This window comes from Pectinophora gossypiella, chromosome 1 (genome assembly GCF_024362695.1).
Source record: "Pectinophora gossypiella chromosome 1, ilPecGoss1.1, whole genome shotgun sequence".
NCBI classification, from domain to species: domain Eukaryota; kingdom Metazoa; phylum Arthropoda; class Insecta; order Lepidoptera; family Gelechiidae; genus Pectinophora; species Pectinophora gossypiella.
In genome coordinates, this window is record NC_065404.1 from 9943916 (window position 1) to 9956003 (window position 12088).

The 12088-nt window shown below is 36.3% G+C and overlaps 3 protein-coding genes and 1 long non-coding RNA gene across 5 annotated transcripts in view; 2 read left to right on the forward strand and 2 right to left on the reverse strand.

Annotated features, from left to right (window-relative positions):
* The window catches only part of LOC126366756 (uncharacterized), a 159149-nt gene that overhangs the window by 74455 nt on the left and 72606 nt on the right, over positions 1 to 12088 (forward strand). The gene's annotated exons all lie outside the window — the stretch shown is intronic.
* On the reverse strand, positions 442 to 1636 carry LOC126366881 (uncharacterized). The gene is made up of 2 exons (XR_007566428.1): positions 1208 to 1636; positions 442 to 1003 (listed from the first exon to the last, which is right to left on the reverse strand). It is a non-coding gene; the product is annotated as an uncharacterized LOC126366881 (long non-coding RNA).
* LOC126366767 (WD repeat-containing protein 55 homolog) lies at positions 2049 to 4648 on the forward strand. 2 transcript variants are annotated; one of them, XM_050010020.1, is made up of 5 exons: positions 2049 to 2280; positions 2515 to 2867; positions 2979 to 3096; positions 3614 to 3782; positions 4111 to 4648. In XM_050010020.1, exons 1-5 carry the CDS (start codon positions 2184 to 2186, stop codon positions 4607 to 4609), a joined length of 1236 nt encoding a protein of 411 aa, XP_049865977.1. In that variant the 5' UTR covers positions 2049 to 2183; the 3' UTR covers positions 4610 to 4648. The 2 variants fall into 2 exon arrangements, with proteins under 2 accessions (XP_049865977.1, XP_049865969.1); XM_050010012.1 differs by having other exon boundaries at positions 2050 to 2280; positions 2512 to 2867.
* On the reverse strand, positions 4640 to 7361 carry LOC126366782 (GDP-fucose protein O-fucosyltransferase 1). The gene is made up of 4 exons (XM_050010033.1): positions 7085 to 7361; positions 6531 to 6983; positions 5713 to 5998; positions 4640 to 5350 (listed from the first exon to the last, which is right to left on the reverse strand). Exons 1-4 carry the CDS (start codon positions 7215 to 7217, stop codon positions 5050 to 5052), a joined length of 1173 nt encoding a protein of 390 aa, XP_049865990.1. The 5' UTR covers positions 7218 to 7361; the 3' UTR covers positions 4640 to 5049.

Below are 12088 nucleotides of genomic sequence, written 5' to 3' on the forward strand. Positions count from 1 at the left end.
CCCCGATTCCTGCAGACACCACCTAATTTTATTTTAAGTTATATACGTCATTTTCATATCCGTCGAAAAGGAAAGGGACGGATGATTCACAGCTCTTAATTTTAGGAAGAATGAGTAAATGAATGAATAACCCGGGCGAATCAAAAAGGTATGTCGCTGGTATGTAATCCGTTTGACGTGCTGTCTACTTACCTGTGTCGGGTTATTGACTGATGTAAAATTTTTAGACGGTTGTTTTAGATTTGTCCTTAAAATTGACGTGTGTTCCATAAATTTTATGCTTGTCGATTACCCGTCCTTTTCCTTTTCGGCGGATAAGAAAATGACAGATATAACTTAAAATAAAATTAGATGGTATTTACAGGAATTAGCACCATTGTCTGGTTTATATTAGTTTGGAGCTGCAGCTCACATTCAGGAAGGAAAGAAAATAGCCAACTGTTATCGTTTCATCGGTAAGTATTTTGTAATATTCGAATTTATTTATGATGTCATCCGCCGTGCACTGGTGTTGATCGACGTGCCGTGCAAATTGGAACCGCCGGGTCTAAGCCGCACAGACGGTAAGAGGCCCGATGGGCTCACGCTCATACCCTAGGAGAGGGAGCGTGCTTTATTGTGGGACGCGACCTGCGCTTGCAGGTTTGCAGCAACGCACCTGCCCCGTACTACTCGAACCGCAGGGCCGGCTGCCGAGTGGGCCGCTAGCCAAAAACTGGCGAAATATGGGAATTTAACGCGGACCCACAATTTTGTCCCTTTTGCCGTCGAGACTTCGGGTGTGTGGTGCTCGGCCGTAATTACCATTTCATCTGTCTGATCTATAATGTTCAATGTAGGAATATCATCGTCTCGAAGACGTCTCCACTTCGAATTAGGAACACACATAAATGAATCCGCAGTAAAATGTTTCGAGCAAATACGGCTGTACTTATTTGGAATCCAATTTCGTCTATTAATGTGAATTATCCATTCTTTCTCTTTGTTATCGTCTACAGGAAATCTAAAAATTAAAAGTATCGATAATTTTAGTACATCACTATGGACAATCAACATAACCTCAAATCAATTCCGTATTCATCGATGAAACGTATAATATAATGGATATCTCAAATATTTTATGCTACAAATCTATTCAGCAAAACATATTACTTTCCTAAAATTGTTCAGCAGTTCACATTTCACTAGAAAATTACAAAAAACTTACCGATGAAACGACAGAAGTTGTTGGCTATTTTCTTTTCTTCCTGAATGTGAGCTGCAGCCCCATACCACACAAGACATAATGTCACAGAGTCGAGACACTCAATTATTTGATATAAATAAAAGTTTCTGTCCATTTATTTGGAAAAATATTGTTAAATTATCACTTAAAACAATCTGAACACAAGATACTCGTAAACAAAGTTCACGCGACCGTGTCAAATAGTTCGGTAAATATAAGTAAAATCTTCTTATGTATGTTACTATGTATTTGGCCGAGTTAAAATGAGTCCAATAGGTCCAAATGACATTTCATGTTGTGACAACCTCGGAAAAAATGAAGCAAAGAGCGAATCATTTGTCCTTTTCTCACTCATAGTTTGTGTCGTAAGCTAGAAGAGAGCCGGTTTATAGTTTTTGAATTCTTATTTTAGCCTTCCTTCTATGCTTTAGTTATTGTTCTGAGTATCATAGTATTACTTTTTGGCTTGTATGATGATCAGATGATCATGATTTTACCGTGGAAATACCACGATCACCCATAGACAAAATGATTGCCGACGAAGTTTAGAAATCTCCTTACAAGTACAAATAACAATCGCAGTACAGTAATAATAAGGTCGATTTTTCTAAACATTGCCAGCAGTAATTTTGTCTGAGTGATCTTGGTTTTACCGTGGTAAAACGACCCTACAAATGACGATCACAGTGATGTAATAATAAGGTCGAGTTTTGTTTGAATGAAGTCGTGATTGGCGAAAAATTGGTGGATAGATGTAATACCTCTCAGTCTGTTTCATTCACGTAGTATCTCTTACTATACTAGTCTGTGGTCTGGTCTGTTTATATTATATTCTATGTTAGTCGAGTTGCAAAGAAAAGAATACCTATTTAATGTTTTTTGTTTTATTAGAATCAGAAAATATAATAACATTGTATTTTACCTACATTATACATACGCTACAACTTAACATTATAAAATGACGTTAAGTTTCCGTGGATTTGAAAAGAATTCATCCGACGAAAGTGATAGCGACTCTGGTGAAGATTTTGAAGAATTCAATGAAAATGATAGTGGTTGGTTATATAAATTTAATTAAAACTTTTTATTTCATGTTTAGTATTATTAAATTACGTATCTACGGGAAGGTAGGATTTAAAATAAAAGCGTGATGGAAACACAGGTTTTTTTAGGTTAAAATCAACAGCATGGAATCATAGTTACACACCAAAGTGTTAATGTACAGCAATTATAGATCTTTATAGGTATAATTATACCAACAGGTTTATGTATTCATGATTTTTCAGCAGACAGCATACAAGATGAAGAAGAAAATATGTCTGATGATGAAGCTGCAACCACAATGGACAATGAAACTAAAAATGGTGATGATGACGAAGATGAAGTAGTAAAAGCTATCAAAGCAGAAAAGAATAAGCAACGAGACCATCCTCCTACTATTACATGTGATGATTTCATTGTTGACATTTCATTCAATCCATCCAGAAATTTGATAGCTTTAGCAAACATTGTGGGAGATATTTTATTATATGAATACAATACTGAAGAAACGAAATTAGTTAACACACTGGAATTACATTTGAAAGCTTGTAGAGATGTAGAATTTGACATTGACGGTACTACTATGTATTCAACTGCAAAGGTAACAAAAATAACCAACAAGAAACACCATACAAAACTAGCCAACACTAATTCTCCACTTATACCACTTGCTTTTATAAATAGAAGTATCAAAATTTATTTGAATTTTCAGGACAAGGTTATTATGGCTGTTGATGTAGAAACTGGAAAATTAAAGAAATGTATTGAAGATGCACATGAAGAACCAGTATACAGTTTAAAATGTTTAGATGACAATAAAATTGTTACAGGTAAAATGTGGAATGCTTTAGATAGATAGATAAAATACTTGCTTAATGCTTTTTAAAAAAACTGACAATAATTATTTAGACAATTTGTTGAACATAAAAAAGACTAAAGATAAACTAGGTTTGAAATAAGAATCGGCACCATGACACTGTAACCACTGCACAATGGAAGAAGTTGCTAGCTTGTGTTTGACCACAATCTCATCTGATGGTAAGTGACAATGTGGTCTAAGGTGGAACATGCATACCTAGCAAATGCCTATTCATTATAGCCTTGAAGATTCCCATATTATAATGAGTTGCAAAAACACACAACAGCAGGTAGTTCCAATCCTTCATTGTTTGCATGAAAAAGATCTAGTGGATTTTAATTTAACTAATTGAAACATAATAAAATGCTATGCAGAATCTGCGAGAGTATTCAGGACTTCTTTCATGTCAAATTTTATCTTTTAAACATAGTTTATCTTTTAGTATTTGTTTTGTAATAACTAATATCACTGGGAATATTTTATTCTAGGTGATGATGGAGGAACTGTAAAACTTTGGGACATAAGAAAGCCAGATCCAGTATTCACACTTAAAATTGGAGATGAACATGTTTCTGATATGATAACTAATGATGCTCAGAAGTATTTAGTGTGTGCAGGGGGTGATGGTGTTCTTACAACCATTGACTTAAAGGGAAGGTAAGCAATTACAAGTACCTTTACAAGTATGTTTAATTTACTGTGCAAGCAAGATGCAAATAACAGGAATGCAGTTTGCAGGCGCTTTTCACATGTGGGAGGACTGCTATAGTTATATTATAAGGCACACAATGTATGTTTGCATACATTTAAAATCCAGACACTATTGTTTGGAAATCTAGGTCTTATATTATGTATAGAACATTTTAATTGCAAACATGTTATTTTTAATGTTTACCCTATAAAAAAAATAAGTTGAAACAACAAGCAATTTTTTTTAATTATTAAATAAATCAAAGAATAAAAGACATCTATCTTTTTTTTTCAGTAAGATATACACAACATCTGAGGAATATGATTCTGAACTGACATGCATGGGATTATTCAGATCAGACAGTAAATTACTGGTTGGGTCTTCAAAAGGAAAATTTTATCTATTTAATTGGAAAGAATTTGGTTATCACAGTGATGAGTATCTTGGTCAAAAACACTCAATCCAATGTATGGTGCCCATAACTCAGAATATAGTAGTTACTTCTGGTGAAGATGGAGTACTGAGAGCTGCACACATGTTTCCACAACGTCAACTTGGGATTGTGGGGCAGCATCGTCTGCCTGTGGAACGTCTTGATATAAGCCATGATGGACAATTCATTGCTTCATGCTCACATGATAATGATGTGAAATTTTGGAATATTTCATATTTTGAGTCTATTGATTCCATTATTGATGTAAATCACAAGCAAAACAAAAAGAAGGATATGAGTAACAATCTACCATCAAGCAGTGTAAAAAATGCGGCAGATTTTTTTTCTGGCTTAGCTTAATATTTATTACGCGGCACAGGGTCCAAGCTGCGCGCGCCGCGATATATATCGAAGGCTTTGACCCATAGATGCAGTGAATGTTATACAACATGAATAACATCCAATCATTGTTTGGATCCCTCGAAGTATTTGTGCGACGTGGAACCTGTGCTACGAGTGCAGTTCATTGTAAAAGATAGTTCCTTTAAACATTCAAAAAATCAAACCATATTAATAAAAAAATTTAATACTATAGGAACATCCCAAATGGTTACATTATTTTTTCATTCACATTTGTAAAAGTAAATTATATCAACACAACATTTGTACCAATATTTCTTACAACTATTATTATTATTTCTGTATACTAAATTATAAATTCATAGTTATCCTTACATAAGCACTGTAAAAAATATACTTAATAATATATTTGTTCCTTCAGGTTGCCACTCCTGCAAAAATCATAATTCTTCATGTTTTATTTTTTTACGTGCAGGAAATGCCCAAAATTCTGAAGGTAAACCTCTCACATCACGCTCTCTCTTTACAAATGCTGAGTATGATGAAACACAATTACCAATAAAATAATTTGCTTGCCCTAAGATAGCTAAATCTAAATGTGGATTAGATGGCTGTAAAGTTGCTACTTTAATGTCTGAATGTTGCAACGCTGAATTAAAATCTTCCACCATATGGTTAGAGTCTGATGCTACAAATATAAATTTTATATTATCTAATTTCTTGATTGCCCTTTTCACTTGTCTGAAATAAAAAAATATCATTCGAAACTAGGAATTACAAAACTTATTGGTATATTAAAGTAACATAGCATCACCCCTATATTCCTGAAGGGGTATCCAGAGGTGTATACAGGGGGTTAGTGATATTCTAACGAAAACTTTGAGGCATGATTTAAACCATGATCCAGAGTTGATATTAAGTAGAATTTTCCGTCGCAGTTGATATTAACTGGGAATCATGGTCTGAATCATCTCCCTCAGTATTTGGTATGATGTCACTAACATGCTGTAAACACCCACACCTCACCAGCTATGTATATCAGTTCCATATAGGGGTGAGCCTCTTCGTTTAATTACTCTGTAATAACAAAAAGACCAACTTACAAAATAATTTCTGATTTCTGTGGTATACACATCGACATTGTCAAAGGTCCTCTTTCATTTCTATATCCCACACATTGTGGAGCTGCAAACAACATAGGACTGTCCTTCACATGCTGACATGCCTTTATCCAGTCTTGACCATTCCTCAGATGTATACCTAAGAATCCTCCACCACTCATATTCTTTTTAATGTAAATTCTAGATCTGTTCACTAAATCATCAGACCAAGTAAGGTACTTCTGTAAAATGCGATTGTCGTCTTGTACAGGGAAACTTGCTGGTGCACCTGGAATTTAAATTATAATACTAGTTGAAAGTGATATTACATCAGGATATCCTGTAATTAATGGATCAAATGTAAGTGGATGCATTCCTAATTTCAATAGCAAATATCTTTGTATAATAAGTGTTGTATTTATTAAACCATTATAGAAACAAAAGTAGTAGAAGATCTTAGTGCAATGGTACAGTTCATCATCAATTTTTTTTCTTTGTAGAACAGCGTTCTTTAGTTCTGATATTTCACCATAAAAAGTATTTTTTAAATTCAAGCTGTTTTTTTAAAGCAAATTAATAATAGTGAACAATTTACTGTATTGACTATGTAATACACACTATTCTAAAATAATTCACAAAAAACCTGAATGGTTTAGAAAAAATAATAAAAATTAGAAAAAACAATTATACTTACCAAGCATGTGGTTTTTAAAATGAAATCAAATTACTTTTAGATAATTAGGTGAGCTATCTACCTTGTTTAATCCATTACTTACTTGACACCGTGTATAGGAGTATATTTTAGAGAAACAATTATTAACCTGTGAAAGCCAGAACAGGCCAAGCTTCTGAAGGGTACTTTTGTTTCCACTTCTCTATCATAACAGTATTATGAACATCATAATTTAATGGTCCATAAAATTCAGATCCAGTAAAACTTATATCAAAGGTATCCCAAAAAGGTCCAAATGGATTACCAGATTTGGCATTGCAACTATTTTCTTGCTCTCCTATTCTTTTTGTATAGCAAAATGATATCCTTTTATGTTTTGGCCATATAAAAGGTGCAATTTCAGTCATGAAATTTTCCATTGTAATAACTTTATGATATTCAGATAAACTCTCTACTTTAAAATAAGTATCAAATGGCACCTGGATTGACCTTGGCTCTCCATATCTATATTCAACCCATGGTGGGAGTATTAATGTTCTATTAAGAACTTTGCTGAATGCTAGTGAACCCAAGAAATGATCTGCCTGATTTCCAAATCTACCTGAAATACAAAATTTAAGTTAATTTGGGAGTTTCTTCATATAAATAAACTTGAGTGATTCTTCCACGTTAAAGTATCGTTAAATCAAGTTTGGAAGTTACCCATGCAAGGACAGTAGGCAATATATCCGTTATCATAACTTGCGGCTTGAACTAACGATAACTCTACTATAAAAAACACAAAGAAAAACATCAACATATTCCGCAGGACCCGGTCTTCTATGATGTTAATCATAACTTTGCAATCTTTACGCTCGACAGTAGGTAATTATTATTGTTTGAAACCCGGCACTTTTTTTTTCTTTTCTTCTGAAACCCGGCACTTAACCAAAACTGAAACAAACAACCACAGACTACTAAGAGAACATAGTCAAACAACCATTTTATCACAGACTAGTAAGAGATACTAACGTTAAAAGGGAATAACGTTTTGTGTGATTGGTTCTAATGATACATGACAGTTGGTTTATTTTAATAATCGAATTTTACTTGGCAAAGGACTACGCGTCAGGCGGCCTAATTAATGTACAGGAGCGGGATGTTCAAAAGATAGTCTTGTAACCGGGATCGGTATTATTCTACAGATTTTAATTCCACTTTGAAACAAGTAAGTACTTATTTCAAAGTCCCAGATAAACGTAAAATCTGTAGAATATAATACCGAACCCGGTAACAAGACCTAATGACCTCTTTTTTAAGTTAGGGATTGGTTCATAGGGTTAAAAGGATGTGAGGGATTATTCATTAAATTATTTATTTTTTACAATATTTCTTGCATCGGAGGCAAACACTTCTTTAGATTTAAATGGGATAAAACCGTGCCCTTTAATATGCTATTTATACACAAAGTTCACTTCTTGGTGTATCTGTCGCGACGACTCTTTTACACTTGTGTATATCTATAATTATGTATATATACATAAATTATATATAATCAAAGAATTATGAATCTATTGTAGGGATGTGAATGCACACATGCTAGACTGACGTCGCGAATACCAGTCAGTATGTGTAGATAGGATGTAACTCTTACTCACTCATAGGTTCCTATGTCAGTGATCAGATCCTCAATATGGCTTTCCTTACACCTCATGGATACGGATTACTTCTCCATCTGTAAGTTTAAGAAACATAAATGAACTACTGATTGGTGATACAACTACCACCTACTTGGTGACACATCACCCTGCAGAATGTAAGCTTATCTCTCTTAATGACTCTGGCTGAACACCAGCGTATGTGATCTTATTCGTTACTCTCAGGTTTTACTTTATGTCAATTAATTGCCCTTTTATACATGACCCTTTCAATGGTGTGCTTATCAGCACTTAGGTAACTAAGTAAGACTTATTCATTAGTGTGCATGCCAGCACTTGGGTGGCCAAGAAGGCCCTATTCATCAGTGTGCCCGCCAGCACTTGGGTGGCCAAGTAGGCCCTATTCATCAGTGTGCCCGCCAGCACTTAGGTGGTCAAGGAAGACCTCTTCAACAGTGTGCACGCCAGCACTTAGGTGGTCAAGGAAGACCTCTTCAACGGTGTGCACGCCAGCACTTACGTGGCCAAGAAAGCCTCTACAACAGTGTGCACGCCAGCACTTAGGTGGTCAAGGAAGACCTCTTCAACGATGTGCACGCCAGCACTTAGGTGGTCAAGGAAGACCTCTTCAACAGTGTGCACGCCAGCACTTAGGTGGCCAAGGAAGACCTCTTAAACAGTGTGCACGCCAGCACTTAGGTGGCCAAGAAAGCCTCTACAACAGTGTGCACGCCAGCACTTAGGTGGTCAAGGAAGACCTCTTCAACGGTGTGCCCGCCAGCACTTACGTGGCCAAGAAGGCCTCTACATTGGTGCACCATACTCTTAGATGCAACCTGGCCAAGAAATACTTACGATTGCGGGCTACGCATTTGGACAACGGTAGCCAAGGAAGGCTTCTACAATGCAAGCTATGCATACAGACAACGTCTTTAATTGTGGGCATTACTTATTGATGCCCCTAAAGTGTACTCATCTATCTTTACAAGTCGCATTGCCGGCCGGCCATTTTAAACACCAGTTATCAAACAGAATTTGGCATCATCGTTAGTAAAATTATAGTCAAATTAATAAAAGGGAGTTATATCACCACTACGTAGCTTTGGTAACAGCATCAGCGGGACTTTCTGCACTTTTTCACTCATATAAAAGTTAAACTCACTTTAACTACTTTCTTAGAAAACAAGCTTGTCAAGACAAGATTTAAAACATAGACAAGATTCACTTACTGATAGAAAAATTTGCGGGCTTCCGCACTTTTTCACTCATATAAAAGTTAAACGCACTTTAACTACTTTCTTAGAAAACAAGCTTGTCAAGACAAGATTTAAAACATAGACAAGATTCACTTACTGATAGAAAAATTAGCGGGCTTCCGTTTCGGTGTTGCTACTTGTATTTAGAATCGTGACTCATCGTCACGACAGTATCCGTTAAATTAATTTAGTTTTCGAGACACTTCCGCCACTTTATTGAGTCTTTTCTCGGTGTATAGAAAATGATGCAAAACAGCGCCTTGTCGCGAATTTTTACAAACAGCACTCGCGATACATTTTCGAAAGAAAATACATGCGAAAAGATTCACTGGGCTTTGTATTTCACGATAAAGTAGAGAAGATAAGGACAAATACACTTCACTCGATCACACCGACTGTCACATTTTTGACAGGACGCCATAAAGATGGCTGTCACCGCTAACCAATCACAGGCCAGCACAATTGTCAAACATCATTAAAAATATGGCGCCCATTGACAACATTCATTCCACACAGATTACACGGCATTGCATTTTATTTTTTTTGTTTTGGTTTTCCCCGAAGAGCAAGGCAAAGGGTACTGTATTCATACAGCCATGTCTTATGTATTTTTTTTCTTGATGATGTATAATGAAATGATGAAAGGTGATGACGATGAATGATGGAACCTAAGCACCGGAACCCCAAACGAATTAACTCAAAAGTTCGCATAAACTCGCACGAAACGAAAATATGTACACTTTATTTATTGAATATCCCGATATAATAACACTATCGCGAATGTTTTCCGACTAACTTAATGCGATCGTTAACCACAAAACCCCACTTTGTATTAATTATTTAGATTATTCAATAAAGAAAGCAACCGTCCCGTTTCTGTTCCCGCCAAAAAGTCCCTGAAACAACTTGGAAACAACCAACTTTAACTTTTGTCTTTTTCCTATATACACTTCTCATCAAAAAAATCGAAACACTTCCGTTTTCATTGTTTCTGTCCGAATTTAACACAAAAAAGAATTCATACGATGAAAAAAAATACATAAATGTATAGCTGGCAGTTTGGCCATTACAGTAATAAGCGAAAATTCTAAATTCAAAATTAGAATTTCATTTGTTTATCTTATAAACGAAATGAATCACTGTTTTGAGACAAATATGTGTTTAGGGTTGGAGTACATTTAGCGTTTAAAAACTAAAAATTGGCGCCTATCCTTAAACTTTTTGTTTTTTATTTCAATACTGTGACTTTGGGACGTCTGAAAAAAGGTTTTTTTTCTAAAACGTATGGATACTTCGCCCACAGAAGCCGCCCAAGTTGTGGCATTGCTGGATTCTGGCCTTAGTCAGCGTGTTGTGGCTGCAAGACTGCATCTAAGCCTGTCATCTGTTCATAGAGTCTATAAACGTTATCGGGAGACTGGTTTGTTCACGCGCCGTTCAGGATCTGGCAGGAATCGGGTCACTTCTGAGCGAGATGATCGATTTATTGTAACAACTTCTTTAAGAAATCGATGCCTTAACGCTTTTCAACTGCAGCAGCGGCTTCGTGTTGTACGAAGGGTGGCTGTAAGTGACTCTACAATTAGAAGAAGGTTGAAGGATCGTGGACTGGTACCGCATAAGCCAGCAAATGGGCCGAAATTAACTGCAGACCATCGAAGAGCGCGCCTTAACTTTGCACGTGAGCACCTAAATTGGTCATACCTCATCATCATCATCATCAGCCGTATGACGCCCACTGCTGGGCATAGGCCTCCCCCAAACCTACAGTGGAGCAAAGTTCTCTTTTCTGATGAGTGTAAAATTATGCTGTGTGGTAACGACGGAAGGAACAAGGTCTACAGAAGAGACGGAGAACGCTATGCACAATGCTGCATTGAAGAAAAGGTCAGCTATGGTGGCGGTTCGTGGACGGTTTGGGGAGGAATCAGCGCCGACGGTAAGACAGAGCTTGCTTTCGTGTCTGGGCCACGTCTGCCTGCACTAAACTGTCATCGGTACGTCGAAGAGTGTCTCGAGCCTCATGTGATGCCCTATGCACATTTTATTGGCAACGGCTTCATATTCATGCACGACAATGCTAGGGCTCACACCGCGGGCGTCGTACGAGATTATCTTAACGAAGTCGATATCTCTATTATGGAATGGCCAGCAAGAAGCCCGGACATGAATCCCATTGAACATCTGTGGGATGAATTAAAGAGACGAATTCGAGCAAGAGATCCTGCCCCAGAAACACTTAGCCAGCTGCAAGATGCAATCCAAGAGGAATGGGACAATATACCACAGCATGTGATCGTGACTCTCATCCGATCGATGAAGAACCGTATGGAAGCAGTAATTAGAGCTCGGGGAGGGAATACAAGTTATTAAATAAACGTTTTTTAGCTTTTTTTTTCATTTACGTGTGTTGTTTTATCCATTTCCTTTATACTCCATACGGAATAAAAATGACTCATTTAACAAAATACGAAACCTATGAAAAATTCATTTAAATTTAGAACATTAACATTAAGATTTGATAAGCTCATATTACTCACTATTAAACGACATTTAACATTTATTCCTAAATGTACACATTTTTCTGATAATCCTGACAAAACGTAAACTTGCAAGGTGTTTCGATTTTTTTGATGAGAAGTGTATAAACTAAACGTACTACTTAACTTAGGTAGGTACTTAAACTTGTTGCTTGTTCTTTAAAGGAATGTGAATAGACGGCGGGCAAACTTCCGCAGCATCGAGGCTGGTGTAATCGGAGCAGATGTTGTGTGTGAGTTCCCAAACTCTCAATCAAGATCCGATATTGTTTG